We start from the raw sequence: 23,691 nt of genomic DNA, 5'->3' as shown, positions 1-23,691 counted from the left end.
CATTGAGTTCAGAGATCTCCAATAGAGAACAATTCCCAAGGTTGTACACAAGATGACTAATTGGTAGTACATTCTATTGTATTGAACTTATGTATGCCTTTGGAATCCTTTCAACATGAAACGAGATAAAAAAACTACTAAATATTGGTCTATAAACAAGATGGGACTTGGTTTCCCTGTCATAGTTCTAGGACTTATTTTGGTTGTAAGGTTCAATACATTGGCGACTTAGCAAACTAAAGCGAGAACACAGGCTAGTGCTCTCCTGACTTTCCATTTTTGGATTTGCTTCCCATATTCCTCTTCCTCTTCTTCAATAGCCTATTTGGGTCCCAGAGTTTACATTTTATTCAGCAGCTAATGGTGTTTAACAAATACAGTTCCAAAGGTGTGGTGGTGTAAATCAAGATGCCCCTATAGACTTCTACTTTTTGCATGCTAAGTTCCAGTTGACAGACTGTTTGGAAAGGTTAGGAGGTATATCCTTTTTAGAAGAGTGGGTGTGTCACTGGGGGTTGGGCTTTGCCAGACCCAGTGTGCCCTCCTTGCACGCTGCCTGTGTGTGAGGCAGGATGTAGCTCTCGCCTACAGCCCCAGAGCCGTGCCTGTCTGCCTCCCACCATGATCATGGTGGACTGACTTTCTGAAAGTGTAAGCAAGCCTCAATTAAAAGCTTTCTTTTATAGGAGTTGAACTGGTCATGGTGTCTCTTCACAGCAATAGAACAGTGCCTAATACTGAGAGGTATCCCATGTGTTCTGGCTATCACTGATTAACTTGTGGGAAGAAGGATCTGTATTATAGTCTGTACACCACACAAATCCACAGCTTATGTCTGACACAGGGAGGCATTCCACTCAAATTCTCTGGTGTGTCTCGTCTGTATAAGTGAAATAAATAGGACATCTATTATTAAGTTCTCATCAGGAGTCAATAAAAATTTCTACTATTTTGAAGTGTTGCTTGTTTTAAAGAACTCTATACCATGACGTCACAGACCCTCATTTTTAAGGATGATGCCACACGTACAGATGAATTTCTATTTCACTTAAATATTTTTGGGCAAAATAAAATACTGTGTCACTGATTGGGCTTCTCAATGATACTTCTACTTAATATACAAAGGACAGCATCGTGGCTTGCTTAACAAAAGCCTTGGCAAATGATCTACTCTACCTATTGAGCAAAACTGGTGGTGTTTTTGTCCCCCCCCCCACTCACCCACAAGCCACAATTTTTAGGGGAGAAAAGCAAAGCAAAGAACATACATAGAAAAGGAATGGGAATGTAAACAGGTGGAAGGACTTACTTTGCAGCACAGCAACAGGACACTAGTATGGTCCTCAGTGCGACAGTGAGACAAATTCAGCACTTGCACTGAAGAGGAAAACTGTCTGGGATGAGAGGGGGGAGGGGGATCACGAACGCCCTTATCATTGACTGACATTGCCAAGCACCAAAGTGACCCAAGCAGCGCAGGGTGACCGTCACGGTTACTGCAGCTAGAGAACCTTAGAATCAATCAACAGAGAGGCCGTGAAAGCCTGACCAGTATGTACAAGAGCTGCGAGTCTCCAGACTAATGGGCCTAGGAGTAAGCGGAGAGCTAGTATTGCCTTTTCTGGAGCTATATTTTTTAAACACAGTAAAGTTATAGCCAGTGTTATACGGAATGATTACAAAGAAACTAAACTTCTTTCTCAGATCAAGAGTAAGACAAAGAGACCTGCCTTTGACCCTTTCTCCTTTCAAACTTCTATCATTGTGTTAGAGGTTCCGGCCAGGGGAATTAAGTAAGAAAAGTTATCCACATCGAAGGGGGAAGAAAAGGGAAAATTCTCTTTGTCCATACGATGTATCTTATATGTAATAAATTTTGAGAAATTCACTAAAACCGTCAAAACCACAGATGTTATAAGATATAATAGCTACATGAAATGATATATTTCTATACATTTGCCATGAATGATGTTAAATAAAATTAAGCAAATAATTTTCATGCAAAAAAATACAATTGGAATCTCGTGCCTGTCCATGAACAAAACTAGCTCAAAGTTGGCTAAGACTTTAACATAAAGAGTTACAATTATAACCTTCACACAAAAAAAGTATAACATAAGCCCTCATGACCTTGGATTAGGCAGTGGTTCTTAGACATTGCATTAAAAAGCAAGAAAAGGAGAAATAAATTGGAAACAATCACAATAGAAGGCTTTGTATCTCAAAGAACACTGTCGAGAGAATAGGAAGAGAACAGAGAAAAGTGAAACAGAAAGTATTAATCTGAAAACTCCTTTCAGGGCAGAGTACAGGGCTGAGAAGATGGCTCAGTAGCTAAAGTGCTTGGCCACAAAAGCGAGAAGACTGGCACCCATCTTTTCAGGACCAATGTAAGCGCCTGCTGGGTGTGGCTCCTGCCTTAGAAGGTAGGGACTGGGTCCCCAGAGCCAGCTGGCTGGGACGACCAGTGGCATTGCTGAGTTACAGTTTGATTGAAAGGCACTACTTTAAAGATGAAAGAGCAACAGAAGATTTCTGACGTTAACCAGCCACACTCCCAACCCCACAAATGCACCCGCCACACACATATTCCCACACACACACACACTCACATGCGCACATTTACACAGCAGACACATACACACACATGAAATAAGTGAAGACAAAGGTTTTGCAACAACCTGCCAGAATATATGAAGAGACTCTAGTACCCAGTTACAATAACACCAGCAAAATTCCAACTTAGGGAGCTGGATGAGTGGAGAGATGGATCAGTGGTTAAGAGCACTGTCTGTTCTTCCGGAGGTCCTGAGTTCAATTCCCACCAACCACACGGTGGCTCACAATCTGATGCCCTCTTCTGACATGCAGGTGTACATGCAGAGAGAGCACTCAGAAGTAAATGAATCAAGCCTAAAAACAAACAAGCAAAAAAGTCCAACCTAAAAATAGACTGCATCTAAGGTGATATCTCTCAGAAAAGATGCACCAGTCAGTCCATAAAAAGGAGCTCACCTGCTCCATTGCTTAGGGAACTACAAATCAAAATCACACAATAACACACAGCTTCATACCAACCAAAGTAGCTAAAATTTTAAAAGACACATCGCAACAAGTACTGTTCAGTCTGTGGAGAAACTGTAACACACACACTGGTGATAGAAATGTGGAATGTTGCAGCCACTGCGTAAAAACACCTGCAGCTCCTAAGATGTGCAGTACCGAGCCGTTATATCCCTGAAGGGGTCAGCAGTGTTCCTGCACTATATAAGCAATGAAAGTGAAAACACGCCCACATCAAAATCTTAATACAGGTTCATGGTAGCATTACCCATACTAGCTAAAAAACTGGGAACACCGCAAATGACTATCAGCTGATAATGGATATGCTAAATGGGGCATGTCCATGCAATGGAATTTTATATGGCAATAAAAGAAATGAAGCAGTGTAAATGCAACTTGAAGAAAAGAATGTGGGGTGCAATCCGCAGTCATAAAAGAGCATATTCCATTGATATGAAGTATTTACAGGTATATCTATAAAGACACAAAATAGGTTGCTGACTGTGGTTGTGTGGGGAAGGGAGACTGGGAAATGTGAAATGATTGTTAACCTCGATAGGATTTCTTTATGGAGTGGTGAAATTTCCCAAGTTGGTTGTGGCAGTGGCTGCCCACCTCTAAATTTAAGGGGGAAAGTTGTATGATAGTTGAATTATGTGCCATTGAAGCTGTGATTCAGAAGAAATGTACACAAGGGTTAATATGGTAGGATTTTGTTGCTGTTACCTTTCTTCTATGTCTGTCACAACAATGTGCATATTCACTTAAATGACCCATGTCTGTATTTCTATGACTATGGTTTTAAGTGTATAATGTGTGTCAAACTAGCTACATTTTCAGTTGAGCAGATACTGTCTATGAAATGTGACCTAAGGACATTTAAAGAAAACACCTAAACTATGTTTTTTTTCATCTTCGCAATTGTCAACACACACGTTTGTTATCACTAGTTTTGTCCCCAGTAACTAATATATTTGTAATAAACCCACTTTATCAGAAACAACATTACTTTCAGCAGTAATTTGTGACAGTGCTCTCTTGTCTAGTGGTGCTGTTATCTCTTTGCTGTTGAAAGCCCGAATGTTAATCATCACTAAATCCATAGCAGTTGAGGGAACTTGATGTCGCCATCAGTTTGTACCTACCCCTTTTGAATCAATCACACCAGGTTTTGCATTAAACTTCACTGTCTTCAATCGGGCACGTTCCTTCCTTTCCACCCTAAGGAAAGCAGAAACAGTCAATTAAGTGGCAAGGCATTTATGATTAGGTTCCTTATTAAGTAAAGAGTACTTCTTCTTCTCATCCATATAACTCAAATAAAACATGCTCTGAAATGGTCTACTTCCTTTGATAAGGGTAAAAAGTCTTGGTAAAAAAATGTCCAAACTTCTAATTATGTCCATAGACATTTTTGTCTGATGTGCACTCAGAGTCCTACTATTTGGAAGTAACAGAGATAAAAATTACTGAAATGCTTAATGTATCAACCAGAATTTATTTCAGGAAATAACAGCCTAGGAAACCCAACACCTAGAGTGGAAACAAACCCTTTCTGTTCTTTCATATTAAATAGTATCTACACAGTTAGCTTCACTTGGTAACCTTATGTTATATGTCATCTCGAATGTCCCTCCAAGGAGTCTAATGTCCTTCTGTCATCCCTTACCTTCCACTAAATGAGCATTTGCTGTGTTATTAACTGAGGATATGGGAACGAGGGAAAGAAAAAAAATTTAAAGCATGATTGTAACAGGCATTTATTATGACACGCTTTTAGCAAACACAGAAGGCCAGTGTCCTGGGGGGAGGAGGGAGGGATAAAGAGCATGTCTAGGGTTCTCTGAAGGGGATGTCAGTTAATCTGAAACTAGAAGGGGGAGAAAGAGCTTGTCAGTAGGATAATGTTTGCATGTATTCCAGTTGCTAACAAGCCAGGCACTTGAAGGACTATGCCACGGGGTTCGTACAAGTTGAGGCGAGGCTATTGAAGTTGTAGGGTTCTATAGAGGACTGTGCCTTGGGGTCCATACAAAATGAGGCGAGGCTAGTGAAGTTTTAGGGTTCCACAGGGTGTTAGGTCAGGTATAGTGGCACATGTATGAAACCTTACTGCTTAGAAGGTAGAAGGTAGAATTCAAGGTCAACATTAGATATATGACTTCAACACTAGCCTGACCTACATGAAATCACAAAATGTCTCCAAAAAAAAAAAAATGGCTGGGGAGACACCTGTTGATAAAGTGCTTGCCTTATGCGCACAGGGACCTGAGTTTGAAGCCCTGTAAAAGGCCAGGCCTGGGGTAGGGGTGGAAGGATGAGCTCATAATCCTAGAAAAGACAGAGATAGATGAATTCCTAGGGCAGGCTAGCTAGTTAGTTCAGCCTGCTTCTAGGCCAGTGACAGTCCCTGTCTTAAAAAAGGGAGGGGGTGCATGAAAAAGGCACCCATGGGTTGTGTAGACATGCATTCATACACACACGTGCGCCCACAGAAACATGAATGAACACGAACTCCCCTTCCCTCCTCCCCCACCTACAACACTGAGCTAGTCAAGGACTTGGGAAGCAGTACCAAAGCATAAATGAGGAAGGCGGTATAATCGAACTAAGAGTTTAGAGATTTCTTTTTATTCATGTGTACATGCATGTGTGTGCCTGTAGTTATGTCACGTGTATGCCAGTGCTTGTAGAAGCTGGAGGAGGCATTGTTTCCCGGAGTTGGATTTACAGGCATTTGTGAGCTGCTGGATATGTGTACTGGAACCTGAACCTTGGCCCTCTGAAAAAGCCAAATACTCTGAACCATTGTGTTACCTCTCTAACCCTTCAAACAAGTCTCTTAAGAAAAGAATCCTGGTGCAGTGGAAAACAATGTTGCAAAGGAAGAGAAAAGGGGAACCTGGGGTCTGTTCACAAGCTCCTGCCATAACCTAGGCGATATCAGTAGAGGATAGGAAAGGTTAATTGGGAGAAGAGAAGAGCTGAAGAAATACCACAAAATAAAATTTCACCCATTTCCATTTGAAGCTGGAGTTGAGAAAGAAGAATCTAAATATTTCCTTGACTTTTCCAAGTCCCTACAGCAAAACACTGTTTTTATTTCCTGCTCTGCAAAACACTGCATTTTATCTCTCCATAAGTTACATCTTGATTTCCTTCTTTAAAACATTTTGCTTTGGATATGAGGGGGCATGAAACACTCAGGAGTCTAATACAGCGGCTCCTCTGTGGATCATCACTGTTCAGAAATATTATTTGCTGGGCTGCTGTGTGATTCTGTTTAAACTTGGCTAGCTTTAATTTCATTTTTTTTTAATTTCTGGGAAAACAAAAGAGCAAGAGAGAAAGAAAAATAATCCTGAATCTATAGAAACTTAATGGTTTATTAAGTCTAAGCTATTCTTAGCTCTGTAATTAACAGCAGGCTTCTTCCTAACCGAGAGCTCTTTTGTGTCTCCAACTGAAACACTGAAGATCTGGGTTTCTATAGTTACGGAATGAAGTTTCAGAAAGCATTCATTTCAGTGGCAGAGTAGAATATTTGAGCGGAAAGGGCTGAACAAAAACTTTCATATCTAACATCATATATTAAAGCAGTATATTCCATGGAGAAAAACCAATGATGGGAATCTGTCCCTGCACCCACTCAATGCGTAACAGCTGGGAGGACAGCAAGAAAGGCTGAAGATACGTGAAAGAAGCCCAAGAAGAGGCCGGCTCAGAGCTCCAGCAGCTCCTCTCCCCTCTGAGTTCAAGTGCAAATGCTAATTCTTATTCAGCTCTGCAGATTTCCCTGAAACTGTTGTCAGAACCTCTAGCTTTATTCTGACTTCTTTGCATTAATTCAGCTAATGATGGGGACCCCTGGTTTATCCCACTCTTTCAAAATGACTGCAGCATGTGGAAAATACATGGCTATTTGCTTAGAGAATGCAAATAAATTCTGCATGAACCCACAGAAGCCACAAGACACATGACACAAGGCTCAGTGCAGTATTCTGACCTAAGAATTATTTGGGTGTAATTTCTACATTTCTTCACAGATTTCTGAGGTCATCCTTTCACTGTTCCTGCTGGGTGACCTTAATAGAGCAGTTTTAGTGGGATCATTGCTTAAATTTTTAAAAATTTACAAAGAATATTGTCAGACACATATAAATGCACACACGCGCCTTTTTGGTATTGTGTCTAACAAGTACTATGGCTTGTTAATAATTTTTTAATTGAAAATAGATTTTTATGTAATATATTCTGATTATGATTTTTCCTTCCCCACAGTTTTACTGCTTCCCCACTCACCTAAATTCACACTTTTTCTTTCACTCTCTCATTAGAAAATAAATAAAAACAAGACAGAATAGGACATAACAAACAAACAAACAAACAAACAGGCATCTTTAACACAGGCAAAAGTAAAAAGTGAAAATGGTAGCTTATTAAGGAGACATTGCTTGGGTTCACTCATGAGGAGATTGGAACATCTTGATTCTTCCTTGGGTGGGAAGAATCATGAATAATGGGAATATACATGATGGCTGAAGTTTTAATATGCAGCTACTAATGGTTTTCTTTCTTATTTGTATCATCTTGCTTGGTCTCTCAACCCCACAACACAGGTCTTGTCAACCCCATTTTGTGGCTGTCAAAGATTGACGCATGAAGGTGATGGGAACAGTTTGATCTTGCTCCCTCTAACAGCTGACACCAGGTCTACCCATAGCCATGCTTTTGGCCAAACAGAACTCAAAGATCTACCTTGCCTATTTTACTCATTGGAAATTCTCAACAAACATGAGGGCTTGGATGAATTGAAATGTAGAGTTGAAAAGCAAATACATAGCCACAGGAGGCCTAGGTTGATTTTCCCCGCAAATGCTGTGCCCTACTCCTTCCAGCTCTATTGTCCAAATATTCTGAATTATATAAATTATACACAACCAGACTTAAGCATATAATCAGGGAAGAAGCAGTATACCATGGCAGGCTGGCCTCAAATTCAGAGTGCTGAAAGTTGTGCTCAGCATATTACCTGTTTTATCTTTAACCTGTACTATGATTCACGACTTAACATGGCGCTGGGCTCATAGTACATAGAACATGTGAATCTAAAAAGACAGGAATCTTTGCCAAATGAATGAATGAAGTCTCCAGAAGGCTATTAGTTCTTGACCTGTCTGTGAAAACTCAGGCTGAAGAACTTGAAGTAGCTTGTCAAGAAAGAGGTGTTTTTCATTAAATGTTCATCATTTCCCTATGTTTTCTATCAGCCAAAGTCTATGTTAGGGGCTGGAGAGGACTCCCAGACACACAGCAACACACAGATGTCTGGTAATTCCAATCCCAGGGGCTTCTGTGGGCCACAGGCACACACAGATATACATAAAGGCAAGCATCCACACACATTAAAAATATAAATAGAAATTTTAAATCTTCTGCAGTTATTTAACTCCTTTGGCAAAAGGGTATATTAAGGCCCCTCTGCTTATGGAAATGGTGGACCTGTATTATAGGCCTGATGGCAGTGAAACTGCTATCACATGTTCCGTTCCACACTTTGACTCTACCAGTTAATTAGATTGTTTAAGCAGATGTAATCCTCCTCACCTGGTCTTGTTGCTGACCAACATGAACTGGATGGCAAAACTTGAGCAATCGATTCTGATACCTGGGCCTCCTGGACAGCACCAAATGACTATGCTTTACCAAGTCCTTTGTCCTTCCTCCAGCCCCATCTCGTATTTTCAGGTTCTGATCAACCATAACTGATTGGAGCACTGGACAAGGGGAGCATGATCTGTTCCTGGGGGTTCTTATGCTTGTGTTTCTTAGGCCCTAATTGGGGGGAAATTGAAATACTATCCACATGAGCGGATGCTGTGAGGAACAGGCCAGAAAACTTTTCATGTTAGATATGGGCTCTATCCAATAATCAATGAGTGGTCACTTGGATTCATAGAGTGTGGCTCAGCTCCTGGTTCTATGACCTCCACTTTCTCTTGGAGGCTTCTGTGAAGATTAAATTGAAATCATGTATTTGAAAGCATCTGGCACAATGCATAATGCTATTAGTTAATGCTCCCTCCAAAACTTACATTGAAATTTAACCATCATTGTGCGGTGTTAATAAGTAGAGCAGGTAGAACATTGGGGGGGGGCTGTGTTTTGAGTATTCTGCTTTCACATATGATTAATCCGTTTATAAACTAAAACACTAATGGACTTATAGGTCATTGTGAGAGTGGGCCGCTTATAAAAGCCAGTGGGGGTTGAAGTTTATGTGCTTCTCTCATCATGGGATGCCCTGTAAGGTCCTAGGACGTTCAGAGGACTTATGAGTAAAACCTTCAGCCAATGTGGCCGCTCAACCTTGTGCTGTCAGAACTCCATAAACATGAGCTAAATAAACCTGTCTACTTTATAGCTAAGGTAGTCAGCTGTACTGAGTTACAGCAGCAACAATGGCTGTAACATACGGTCACTGATATAACGAAAAGGAATTTATCCTCAGTCTGTTGCCTTTTCTCTCCTCTTGGTACCTTCATAACGGAGGCCCCATTGCTTTAGTCATGGAAGAGCCAGCACAGGTACAGGTGCCGTCATGTGTATCTCATCATGTAACAGGCTGGCTCCATGATGAGATGGAGGCAGTGTTCCTGTAACACACACAGTAAGCATGGCACGTAGACAAACCCTAAGCAATGCTGACTGAATTGATTGGTTTCAACTCTATCATTGTACCTTTACGAGGCAAGACCACGTGAGTTAAGATTCTGCGCTCTGAACTCAAATCTCAGCTCTGCCACTAGCTGGACGATCTCCGGTAGTTTGCAACGCTTTCACTTATATGAAGGCCCTAATAACAACATCGTATGCACAGATTTGTAATGAGGCTTGAATATATTAAAAACCACAGAGGGCACCACACCAGGTCTGACATGCCCTGAGAGTATTTTATGCATACATTTATTCTTTATCTAAAAGAAGGAGAGACTGACAGCATTCATATATTTTGCCTTACAGTGGCTTCGGATGATTAGACAGAACCATCAAAAGAAAATGATAAAAGGTGAAGCCAGGAGCTGCTGCTATCCAGGCCAGACTTACACACTCCTACATGAACTCTCAAAGCAGGTGAGAAGGGAGCCAATGATTTGAAACATCTGCCAGTTGAATACATTGATTTAGATTTTAGAAAATATTAAAATTTTATTTTTAATATGTGCATATTCGGGGGATATACACGTATGAGTACAGGTGCTTGGGGAGAACAGACACATCGCATCCTCCGGGAACTGAAGTAAATGGAAGGTCAGTCACGAGCCCTCCGCTGTGGGTGCTGGGACAGAAATATCAAACTTGGACCCTCTGCAAGAGCAGTACATGCTTTCAACTACTGAGCTATCTCTCAATTGGATTTTTAATGGCATGAAAAGTAACATGTGAGAGCTCTTTAAGAGGTAGGATTATCTGCAATTTTTAGTTTTCTCATATTTCTCTACAGTGATGAAATACTAGTTTTATAATACATAAAATGAAACATGTTTGACATAATTAAAATGCTAAAAACATAATATAAAATTTATGATAAAAATAAATACAAATATATTTAACTTTGTATAGTATATATCTGCAGGGTAGGATATTTGTATTTCATATGCAAAAGAATGCAAATAAACATGAACACAGCAGAACTTGGACAGAGTTTTTCAAGCCAGCTATTAAGATGACTGTTAAAATGGCTTCTTTAAAAAGAAAAACAAACAAACAAAAAACAATGTTTTTTTTTTTTTGTTTTGTTTTTTTTTTTAAAGTATGAAAAAGCCAATTCAAGGATGATCACAGAAAGCAGAAAACTGTTTCAGAGAGGGCGGATCTTTGAGGTAAATGATGAGCACTTGAATGAATGAGTGACTATTGACATGACGGTTAGGATCACAGAAGCCTGGGGTTGAAAAGCCCCGGACCATTACTTGGTTCAACTCTCCCATCTAAAATTTGAGTCTCTTTTATGTCTTCTCTAGGAAACTTCAATGAGAAGAATGATTTCTTTAAAAGGAGCTGAAATCTATCTCAGACGCAGATTTCACTCCTGCACTCTGTTTCCATCCTTAGGGCCAAGTGAACACGACAGCTCTTCCCAGGAACAGCTCCTCAGACAGCTTTGGTTAACTACATCTGCACAACCAAGGACACGTGTCCTCTTGACATGAAAAAGCACAATCACACAAACTGAGTAGTATTAAGAATCACTGTTTTAGGACTACATGATTAAAAAGAGCACACACATAAGTCTCAGCATCTGCTTTGATACCCTGCCGGCTAGAGCGTTTCAGAGGCCCTGAGTGGCAGGCTCCTGACTTGTTCCCTGTTTTCTCCTTCTTCTGATGTCCATTCTCTTTGCCTTTCTGAATGGGGATTGAGCATTTTCAAAGTGCAGGGAATCTTATGAAAGAAGTGGGAAATAGTAAGACCTGGAGAGGACAGGAGCTCCACAACGAGAGCAACAGAACCAAAAAATCTGGGCATAGGGGTCTTTTCTGAGACTGATACTGGTCCAACCAAGGACCATGCATGGAGATAACCTAGAACCCCTGCACAGATGTAGCCCACGGCAGTTCAGTATCCAAGTGGGTTCCACAGTAATGGGGACAGGGACTGTCTGATTGGCCTGCTCTTTAATTACCTCCCCCTGAGGGGGAAGCAGCCTTTACAGGCCACAGAAGAAGACAGTGTAGCCACTCCTGATGAGACCTGATAGACTAGGATCAGAAGGAAGGAAAGGAAGACCTCCCCTATCAGTGGACTTGGGGAGGGGCATGCATGGAGAAGGGGGAGGAGGGAGCTACAGGGGGGATACAAAATGAATAAAATATAATTAATAAAAACTAAAAAAAAATAAAGCAAAAGAAATTTTAAAAAAAGCGCACACACAGCGGGAAGGCAGGAGTGGTAGATGCGTGACAAGTTGGAAGCAAGAAGATGCGGTGTGGATTACCCCCCCACCTTCTCCTGGTTCCTCTTTCCTAGAGCTCCTCCCAACTTCACATCTGTTCATCGCCCCTTCCCTTCCTCGCCCGCTGAGCCCAATTAGTGCTTCCCATATATGTGTGGGTATGGGGCCATCGACTGGGGTATGGTCAACCGACCAGGGATGAGCCCCTGATGAAAACTAGCTCTCCCTCCCTTAGCAGCCATTACCTGTCAAGAACTCCTCAGCTACGGGTGGGGACTCATGAGCCCCTTCTCCAGCTCTGACAGAAAGCTGACTGACTTTTGATTTGATACTGAATTTTTTTTCCTTGACCAGGCCTTGTGCCAGCTCTTGAGAAGGGAAGTTCTTGATGGTGGTGAGTGAGGCTGCTAGGGCATATGGAGGAGTGAGGAATTTTTCTGCCTTTAAAAAACAGAGTTGAGGAAGCATTTGGAGGAGAAGGGTTTGATATGCTTAAGAAATACGTAGATGTAAAATTGGAGCAACTACGGGGAATGCTGGGATGGGGAACAGGACGGATTAAAAGTAAAAGATACCGTCCAGCTAGCTAATGGAACAGCTCAGAGCTCAAGCAGCTGGGTAGTAAGTTGTCTTTGATCTTCAGTCTTTCTGTAAATTTATGAGTAAATGCTGAACTAAGGTCATCAGTGCACCAGTTTGTGAATTGGCACGCAGGCTCATAAGAACAACGTTTTTGCATATAGCTGCCAGCAGCAGCATCTAAGCAGCTCTTCCTTTTTCCCTTTATGCCTCAACACACTCACCAATTTTGGTAAAATCCTAACACGCAGAGAATGCAAATTTTTTTATTCTTGTCACCTGTCACTGCTGACATTTTTCCTGTAGAATGCCTATCGCACTTAAATTGTCATTTTGTGCACGGCTTCCCCCATCCTCCCCTCCCTGCATATCTACTCCCGAGATAGATAACACTCTCCCCCTCCCTCTCCCGCCCTCCCTGCCTCCCATGCATGCAGGCATGCTCTGATTCCCAGAAGGCATCCTTACCTCCGCTTGCTGGGAATGACTCCCATCTCCTCACTGTCCCCATCTAATGTGACCCTTCTGGCTTGCCACCACTCATCATCAGAGGCGTTGATGACGTGGAGGATGTCTCCATATTTAAAACTAAGTCCTTGGCTAGGCAGCCCACTGTCCTTGCTCTTGTCGTAGTCAAACATGGCTCTGAAAGAAAAGAACAGATGATAGTATGGTTAGGACACTGATTTTAAGCACATGCTTTTGAATTTCAGCTCTTGCCCCCAGACTTCATCAAGCCCTGTACGGCTTCCTGGATTTTGCTATACAGTTTTCTCTTTTTGGCCATATACTAAGGTTACTTCTTGCTTTTTCTTTCAGGGAGGGGTGGACTATAGGTCCTTATAACTGGAGTTTGTTTCTTTATTTCTTGGATGCCATGAGATATAACATGGTGATAATGAGAGATTAGATCCTCAGTTTATTACTCAATTGAGATAGTTTTCTTCCTATTAGAATCAAATTTTACAAAGGAAAAATAAACAAAAAGAAAAACACACTTTGTTTCTTAAGTTCTTTCTGCTATAAGTAAATTCTCTTCAATATAATAGCTTTTACACTTCTTCCTTTATAATAGAGAAAAGTAATAAAAATGTAAAATGTCTACCCAGAGAGACTGACTGTCCCCAACAACAGAATACTGAATTATCTATCACCAACTCTGGGTGCTTTAAGGGGTTACTGTAATGACCTGAATAAGTTCTTAAAATGTAAAAAGTGAAAAAAAGATCTGTGTTTACATTTGTACAGAACAAAATCCTTTGAACAATACTGCAGCTTTTTTACTTCCATAAAACCCAGGCCTGCCTCATTACCACACTCCTCACTCTCAACTGCGATTCTTTGTTGTCATGGAAGAGGTTTGGCTGAGCCTTGCTTGAGCCCAGTGCAGTCCAATTTCTAAGCCTGGTTCAGTGCCAGAGTTGGAAACAGGATCAAGATGATGAGTACGGAGTAGCTGAAGTCATAAAGATGTGACATTTTATTTTGAGTACGATAGTGTTTTTTTTTTTTAATCCACCTCATCTCAAAGCCCACCACCACATAGAATATTGAAGGTTCTATGGCCTCCCTATGAATTCTTTTTACTCTGCTTAGACTCTCTTTATATTATAACCACATATATGTAAACCAAACTCATTTGGAGAGTAAACTTTTCTAAAATCATTAGGAGAAACGCTGGTTCTTTTCCTTTTTTTCTCTCCCCCATTACCCCCAACCCAATTCTCTGTCAAAGAAATGTCACATCTGCTGCCATGGTAACCAAAAAGGGCTGAAGACAGCAGTTAACTCTCAAATATTATAGAAGTCAAATTACTTACAATACAGCCATTTCCAGTATACTTAAGTGATGTAATTTGAAGTTTTTTGTTTTTGTTTTTGGTCTGAGTGCCAAGAATAAATTATTTCTTCTTTGACCATCTGCATCTTCCCCATCAAACTTTATATAAAGCCCCACTCCAGAAAAGCGGGGGTGGTTGAGGACAGATACCACTCCTGCTGATGGCGATTCATTGTGTGATAAGACAGAAATCAGTTAACCCTGCAGAGCCAGATGTGCTCAATGCACAATCACCTTCCCATAATGGAAACAACATGGGCAGCATGTGGAAGGGGCTCTGTAGCAGAACACAGTATAACGGTGAGGAACTACTGTTGAGGCCGTGCCCTGTTTTCACTGTGTCTTAATAGTCAGCTAGTTATGGAGGCAAGCTACTTAATCTCTCCTAGGCTTCAGTTGCTCATAACATGATATATGTTGCTGAGGGCTTCCTCCATTACTGAGCAGCGTGGGTAAACTGCATCAGGCAATGTGGATAAAGCATGTAGGACAGTGCCTCGCTTACAGTGGCTAAGTATAAGGATGAACTACCTCCTCCTTTAGAGTGGAGTCCAACAACATTCCTGTCTGTTGATTTTTGCACTTTGTGGAAAAGAAGGAAAAAAAGAAAGTTAACATACATGTCAGGAGACAATTGTCCTTAAAAAGGCCCTTGGCAAGGGTGTCCGTTAGCTGATATCTAAGAACGTGGATTTTGTAAAGATTCCCGCTAGTTTTGGACTAGTAGTTCTTGTGTCTATTCTGTACCAACACTATCACTTAGGCTGAAAATTGCTGTGCTTTGTCCCATGCAGCTCCCAGCACAAAGCCTCCATTCTGGTCTCCAACCATATGCCCAGCAGTCAACACCTGTTTTCACAAGTGGATACCAGAGAAGATAGATATGGCCCATGTGCCTCCCCAGAGAAAAGGCTCTTGGAAGCTTGTATTTCATTTCCTGCAGACTTTGTCCCTTGGTCCTTTCCCCTCACTGATTTTGTTTTGTATTTTTTTTTTTCCTATTTTTTTAAAATCAGTTCTGAGCTTGGCTATGCTGGACTCCATGAATCAAACTTGCAAGTGTCTTGAGAAATTCCTTTATATATTCTATAGTTGGCAACACATTTCTACACAGACTATCACATCTGTGACTCTATCCATTCCTGTAAAGGTCCAAAAATGGTACTATGCCCTTTTCCAGAAAACAGAGGCTCAGTAAGCGGCCCCAGGATACACAAGCTCAGTGGCAGTAATGCAGGGCAGTTGGAACCTCAGACCCAAGGTCTGGCTTGGTGTCTTTACCCTGTCACTCATGCAGTCTGGAAGGATGTGGGGTGGTGGCTATGTGTAAGGAGACTAAAAGTGGTAACAGCAACCACAACTTAGCCTAGAGGTTTATAAGAAACATAAAAGTAAAGATTAGTCTTCTATGCACAGAAAGGAATCTCAGGATATTAATGGACTCGTTCCAGGTCACATGTGTATATATGTTGCTGAATGAATGTACAGTAACGCCTGCCTGACTCCAAAACCTCCTTTTGTGGCCCTTTGACTTTGCAGCTCATTTCCCCAGTCTGTCGCCTCCTGGCCATGATGTAGCAGTACCAGCGATTTTAGATTTCTTTTTCAAGATTGACTTCCTCATTGTCTACAAATTCCTGAAGCTTCCTTATTAGTTTATTCTTATCTCAGAATTCCTTACGCTGAAAGTACTGCTTTGCCGGACTGGCTCCAGGCCTCAAGTTTGAGGGACAGAGATAAGAAAGAGCATTCATGGGGGGAGTCAAGAAGACAGGGTTAGCCTGCCTGGCTTTTGATGGACCTTATGTTTATTTAAACTATAAAATATTATCAAGCTACCTTGAAGAGGTGGGGTGAGAATTAAATGAAAACAAACACGCAAAGTAGCACGACAATAGCTTGACACCAGAGAGTGTTCAACAACATTCTTCAGAGCCCGGTGGCTTCCGGAATGTGTCTGGCCATTACTACGGCTATCTAGCACCTCATCTTAAATGCCCCTCTCTGGTCTCTGGGCCCTGTAAGACCAAAGCAGAGCCTCACTACGTGTGTCTGGAAATGCTTCAGATCACCATTGAATGCACCCTTTCCTCACAGCTCAGTATCTTCACATGTGATGATGATTACTTCTGGCAGTCCTCACCAAGTCAAATACTTGCCCCGAGGTGTACCACCCATTCCAAGAGTCTCCAAAGGGCAGTTTCCTGTTTCTGCTGAGGCAATAGATGTCCTGGCTGAGGAACCTAGCATGGTGCTCTGTCTATGCAGTCTGTTTATCTTGGCCAATCTAGCCAGCTAGGATTACACTGATTTCTGGCTTGTCAGATTCCCAAAACCCAGCACATGACACATTTCAGCTTCTGTCTCCTTTCAGTATTAATGGATCCCCACATCTGGGGAAAAATGCTACAGTGCCCCATCACCTAATTTAAGAAGCGATAAGCTGTTTTTAATTTGCTTTATGTGCTAATTCATCACAACGGCTTTGATAAAGTGCCATTAAGTCTCATACTTGCCACCCAGGGTGCTTTTAAACAAGTCCATTAACACAAGTCGAATTTAACACAGATAATGGAATGGCTTTCTCACCCCTCCTGCCTGCCCTGAACTGCGATGCTCATATCTCTGCCAAATGGGGACGTTTAAGAAAGAAAGAATGAAGCCGCTGCTTGCTGTTCTTGTAGCTGCACACAGTAGCTGCAAAATGCAAGGGCACCCAACTAAATAGTACATGTGCGCTGCCCGACTATATGCTGGGCATTTTACTTTCCTTCCTTGCTCAAGTTGCTCGGTAGGCAAGAGAGCACATCGGTTATATGCCTGTCTTCTGAGAGACCTGGGTCTTTGTCCAGATTCCTTATGTGCGATTCCTGGGTGACACAGAGTGACGGCCACTCAACCTTAGATGACTACTTCTTTTGCGAGGGAATTCAGATAATGGTGCATTAATTTCATAGAATGATGTAGAGCTACAGCCACAGGACGGTACACTGAGGGCCTGTCACAGACTAAGGTCTACTTGATCATTTCTGACAGCAACTACACCACAAAAGCATCGTGTCCTGGAAGGAAAGAAGTAACAAAGAGCAAAGATGAAAAACTAGTGGCAAGACTATGGCTCAAATGTAGGTAGATGTATCTGATTCAGAGCTCATGGCCCCGGAGCCTTAGAGTTCTAGAAACTACTGAGAAGATTAGTGTTTAGAGGTCATTGTCCCTAAAGGGACCCATGATTTGGTAACAACAGGTACACTGATGCCATGGATTAGATTTTGGAGAGTTGTCAGCAGTTATTAGGTGCACATTCACTTCTTGTAGCTACTTTACAATATACATATTAGCCTTGGGTTACTGATGAAGTAAAGTTGGATAAGTAATGTATTCAGTGTCAGAAGAGATATCAAGTATGTATAGAGGGAAGATGAGGATGTTAAAACTGACTCTAAGATCTGTAAATTTCTCACTGTTCTTTCTTCTACAAGCAACCCAGTTCTTTCTTCTACAAGCAACACCCATCCAAACCCAAAGTCTTACACTTTCTTTTAGAGTTTAGACTGTGATAATATCTAACATTCATGGGCCATGACAGTACTGATGTTTTCTACACTGCTGAGTATTTTGATCGATCTCTTTCAAGCTAGGATAGCAGAGAATAATGAAAGTGGTAAGACTGCCAGAGGCATTGCCAGGAATGGGAAAAGTTATTTGTTGTAGAATGTGATCCTAACCTAACCTCTATGGCTATACCTTAATCTCCACAGCTTTGTGACTATAATACATTATATGGCAAAAGATGCTTGTAAATGAGGTTAAGTTGGAGGTCTTACTTTGAGGAGATTTCCCTGCATTACCTGAGTGTGCTCAATTTAATCGCATGAGCCCCTAGGTGAAAGAGAAAAGTATAGGAGTGGACCAAAGAGATGTAATTCAAATAGATCTTTGCCATATTAAGGAATTAGATTCTGTCAACATGCAAGACAAGTGGAAAACACATTCTCTCCTACAGCCTCCATAGTAGGGACAGCCTATTAACAGCTTCCATTGATTCTGCTGTGACCTATAGAACTGTAAGTTAAGACATTTGTGTTGTTTGAAATTCTTCGATGCAGAGTAAATGGTGCTGTAACAACACAAAACTAGTACCTATTTTGGAGCCTGACATTGTACTGTGTAACACATACCTAGGAACAGCTTTGGAGTTGGACCCTGAGAAGAGACTAGAAGAATGTTGAACATGGTGTGAAAAGCCTATATAACCCTGAACAAATACCAGTAGAAATAAAGATATTAAGATAAGTTAGTGAGGGCAGCCCAGTAGAGCTGACCACGGTAGCCAGGTTGCCAGCGAGCTGGATGCTGAGGGCTTGAGTGTGTTAGACCTGGCCCCACCCTCTCATCTGCTGTGATGTGACATTCCTGAGGGAGAGAGGTACATGCCCCCTCTCCCACACCCTGTCATGAGAGCAGAGCTCTTCCTGCCCCTCACCAGCTGCAGCACTACACAGAGCCATTACCCATTCTTTGGAATAAAAAACAAATCAAGCAATTCTAATAACCTTCTGAATGCCAAATGTGGCTTGATTATATGCAAAATACTTTTGTTTTTTACAACATCATTTTCTCAAATATATAGATGATTATTGTTATACTTTACCTAATTCTTATGAAATCAGCATCTGTTTTGCTTACTTAGGAAGCCAAAGCGGAGAAGCAGCAAACCCTTTTTTCCTCTAGTGTTGCAAAGCACTTGGCCCTTGGTAACTCTGGGGCAGCCTACATTTAAAAACCTACAGTTGGAATGACTTTCACCTCCTGTCCTGGACCAGAAGCTGTTGCAAGTCAGTGGCTCCTGCTCCAGCCTGAGCAGAGTCTCCTCATTGGCATCTGAAAATGAAGGAGAGAACCAGCAGCACTCCCTTCTGAGCTGTGAACTTGTTTGGGATGAACAAGCTGTTGTTTCCATGACAACTTTAAGGCTCAAGAAACAGGGTGGTTCAACTCAATTTCCTTAGTCCTTTGAAATTCAGACCTCTGTTGGATGAGAGCAGACCTGTCTTTCACCCTTCTGTGCGAGGGAAGAAAGAACCAAATCAAAAAAATATATAAAGTCTGCCCTCTGCCCAATCTTATTCCACTTGTCTTGATGATTGTGTTCCATTTTAACATTAAGGTAAGTTGCTGTGGACAGCGCAAAGTCAGTCTACCTCTTTCTCAAAGGCTGTCACTGAAGAAATTATTGGGGTATATGAATCCCAATTTTATTTAAAAATGTAATCAATCAATCAATCATGTATTTGCAGAGATTCAATGAGATGACACAGGGAGTCTTCAGGTCTACCTTCGGCCAACAATTCCTTTACTTCACCTCTTCTCTGTTGAACAGCTATTTCTTAACCACATCAAAGGCAACTAGAAATGGTGTATCTTTAATTTGACATAAAAAGACATGCACAGTAAACTTTCTTAAAACGTTTTCCCTCCGGGGTGTATGGGGAAGAAAGCTAGACCAAAGCTGAGAGATCTGACCTTTGACTGCTCTTATTTTAAAGATCTGAAATTGTTTTCCCCCCATCTTAAGAATGTTCATTTCCTTACTTATGCAAATAAAAAAAAAAACAACAGAGGGCATCTTGGAAGCAGAAATTAATTGAGCGGAGTAAGGGGGACAGGGTTAAACATAGTCCCACCTTGTAACCTTACTATCTTAACTTCATGTGTTACAGCTTTCATATATTGAAGAGGAGGAGGAGCAGGCAACTCAATAACTTGATAGATTTGCAGTGTTTTAAGCTTTTGTACCACTAGACACTTTGAAGAGACAGTAGTTTTCCATGCAGCTAATGTTAAGATGCACTCGTAGAGCCGTGTTGTGTTGCAGAGATCAATTAGTCTGCTGTCTCTTCTTCCTTTGAGTTGGGTAGCTTTCCATTACCAACAAACATACAGAAGATAAAACAACTTAAAAGGGTGAGGTTAGTTTTCGCTAAGAGTTTCTAAGACTTTAGTCTATAATAATTTGGCTCCCTCATTGTGGGCTTGTGTTAAGGCAGAACAGCAACACTGAGAATACATGGTTGAGAAAAGCTGTCCACCCCATGGTGGCCAGGAAACAGAGGCCAATGGAAGAGGTGACCAGAGGCAACATATACTATTTTAGGACATAATCCTGGTGACTTCCATCCCAGAAATACCCACCACTTACCAACAGTGCATTTCCATTATGACCCCATTGATGAATTTATCCACTAATAATATCAGGGCTCTCATAATACAAAAGTCACATCTCCAAGCACTACTATGGTGAGGACCAGGCCTTCTTCTGATACATGAGCTTTGGGGAATCTTTCAGATCCAAACTATAATATTCTTAAACCTTGGATTTGTTTTTCTCATAGCCTCTCATTGCAATTTTTAACCTTTGCATATTTTTGCTTATATAAACTCATGGGACAGGGAGTTTCACATTCTTCCGGTTTCAAGAGCTCATAACAGAGGAGATGATCAAAAGAGGCAGTTTGTAACATCAGTTTTAATAAGGAAATTCCATAGTTTCCCCAGAAAGTACACGAGCAGCTAGGAACGACAGGCCAGGAGGAGCTGAGCGACACCAGCATGGATCAGACTGTCTTTGTAAAGACATCAGGAGAAAGCACGCACTGTTGCCACCTTTCGAGGGGAAACACACTGCTTCACGGTAAAGACAGGCACATGGTCCTTACTTATTACTTCAAATATCTTGAAGAGTAATGATGTATGCAGACTTGTGCGTGAGTTTTCCTGTCCAGGTAATTTGTCCTAGGCAAGCCATTTATTTCTTCATCTACTTTATTAGTCACATGCATTTAGTGAAGAGGGTGATGGAAGCCACTGCAAACCAGTATTCATGCTTGGAAACAAATTCATCTCTGCCATCTCGTACAAAGAGTCCATAGCCTAAGATGGCAGTGCTTATTAAGTTTTGACCTAGTATTGTAGTAAGGACACACCTGGGTGTTTAATTGTCTGTGACTCAAAACTAAGGCATTCTTCCATTGTTATGGGAGGGAAATTATATGATGTGTCAGGCTATGGTATTAAGTGGCCATTTAATCATTCAAACCCTACAAGGCAGTGTTATACTCTAGAGACAATCTCTTCTCACCAGGCTATTTCTAAGCTCTGAAAAGACTGGGAAAATGCCAATTTCTGTTGTACTCAGGAATGAGGTAGTTATTGTCATGACTAAAGATAGAATTAATTGGGCACTGAAGTCCTTACAGGCTAAGCCTCTCCGTGGTTGTCACATTTTGATTATAATTTGGACACCATCATTGTTTCCAGGGGTGACAACCATCTATTTCTCTCTCTCGTCTCTCTTGGGTCTTCAGTGCTATTGATTTCCCCAGGGACACAGTGTGAATGTATTTCTCATTCATGGGGTCCTGCCTGGCGATCATTTCAGACAATTTATTATCAGCGTCTTCGGGGACTGGGCCCTCTCCAACCTGCCTTCTCTCTCAAGATGTCCTGGCACCTGTCAGATTAATTTATACCACAGGCCTGAATGACACATCTACCAAGCCCATCCTAGGGAGGCATCAACAGACTTGAACCTGCCCAAGGGCAGAGCTCATTGGACCATGGCGATGTTGTTTCAGTTTTCTGGGTTGGGTGAAGTTGTACGCATAGCCATCTTAAAATCTGTTGTTTCCTCCCAAATGCCATCAGCTGGAGCTTCATAAACTAAAGTGTGGGAAAGGGGAACATGAATAGGTTTAAGAACCTTATGTATTAGGCAATGGAGGTTCTTACACTGATATAGTTCAAGGTGCTGACATGGCCCCAGCTGTAACCCTTTACTTTTGACCTGAACTAAAAAGCAAGGCCAAAACTTGAAATGTACCTGTGAGGGTTTCACTGTCACTAATTTAAAAGTTTGCAATGGAGAAAAAGAAGAAATATTCCTATAAGAGAGGTCACCACTGCTGACTAAACAATTACCATTTAAGCATCTAGTAAATATCTGGATAACTCACCATGAAACAGATACATCAGAGTCTTGGATTCAAATATTACCTCTGCTATCTTAAGCATCTGTGTAATTTTCAGTGAGTCACTGAACCCTTTCTTTATATGTGAGCTTATGGAAATGTACAGCAACGGGTAAACACCTGATAAAGGATAGACATAAGAGCTTTTCGATATTAGGAAGTGCTCACTACTTAGTAATCGATTCTAGACTACTCTGTGCAGATCCCAGCCCTTGCGCCTGGCGTTGCTAATTGCAGAGGGAACAAGGCGCGTAAACCTCTGTTATTGCTGAGTGTTTACTGACTAGCAACAGATGAGGTGGTAGATAAAGTTCATTTTCCCCAAGAATGCATGAAGTATGGAAGAAAGAAATCCAAGAACCTATGTGTGCTCCAAACCCCTAGTTCCATCATAGTGGTGGTTTTTGAAACTAGTAACAAAATGCTCACACATCACAGTGCTAGATTGCTGGGGAATCTTTCTACTTTCCCAAGCATTAAGCTTGTTACACTGTTAATGGATTATCTCCCCCCCCCCCAATTAGATGGGAGACACAGGCTTCACTGTGACATAAGAAGTCCTGGAGTTAGAAAACTTTGCCTTCAAATCTCCCATGCCCATCGAGGCTTCCGTTATCACCTACTGAACAGGAGCTGGACCTGGGTGGTTTCACACTCACCCAGATGCACACATTGAGTTCAGACCATAAGCAAGCTTCCACGGATGAAATAATAATGTTCATTTGAACGTTGAGTGTGGCATTATTTAGAATATATCTGCTAAGTATCTCGGGCAGAGGGGGCTTTGTTGAGAGTGCAGAAATAAAGAACCAGTTTGATTCCAGCCCTTGGAAACTCATGTAATGTGGGTAGTGAGGTACACTGATTTGGCTACTCATCCATTCATCAAATGTTGGGCACTTATGACACAATCATGGTTCTGGGAGCTTGAGATACATAAGGAAAGAAAAATATTAAAAATCCTGGCCTAGGAGAATTTACATTTTAATGAGGGGAGATAGGCAAAACAACACACACACACACATGCACACATGCACGCACATACAAAAGCAGGCAAAAGGAGAGAAATACTGCAAGTTTGCTGGGGAAAGGTTAAAAATAGAGCAGGGTGCTTGGGGGCAGGGCTGTGGGATGGACTGTGGGATGGACTGTGGGGCAGCAGTAGTGCAGATCCTACACCCAGAATCCTCTTTTCTCAGATACCTTGCCACAACTTAAACAGC

The 23,691-nt window shown here is 41.6% G+C and overlaps 1 protein-coding gene across 16 annotated transcripts in view; it reads right to left on the bottom strand.

Moving 5' to 3' along the window:
* Dlg2 (discs large MAGUK scaffold protein 2) overlaps positions 1 to 23,691 on the bottom strand; it is a 1,446,492-nt gene that overhangs the window by 60,221 nt on the left and 1,362,580 nt on the right. For all 16 annotated transcript variants that reach the window (XM_055623355.1, XM_055623352.1, XM_055623367.1 and 13 more), the window contains 2 exons: positions 13,067 to 13,243; positions 4,209 to 4,284 (listed from right to left, as the gene is read on the bottom strand). In XM_055623355.1, the coding sequence (XP_055479330.1) occupies positions 4,209 to 4,284; positions 13,067 to 13,243 (253 nt within the window). The remainder of the gene's footprint in view (positions 1 to 4,208; positions 4,285 to 13,066; positions 13,244 to 23,691) is intronic.

Source organism: Psammomys obesus, unplaced genomic scaffold, assembly GCF_907164565.1.
Source record: "Psammomys obesus unplaced genomic scaffold, mPsaObe1.curated_primary_1811, whole genome shotgun sequence".
Taxonomy (NCBI): Eukaryota; Metazoa; Chordata; class Mammalia; order Rodentia; family Muridae; genus Psammomys; species Psammomys obesus.
This window is presented reverse-complemented; position numbering and strand designations above follow the sequence as displayed.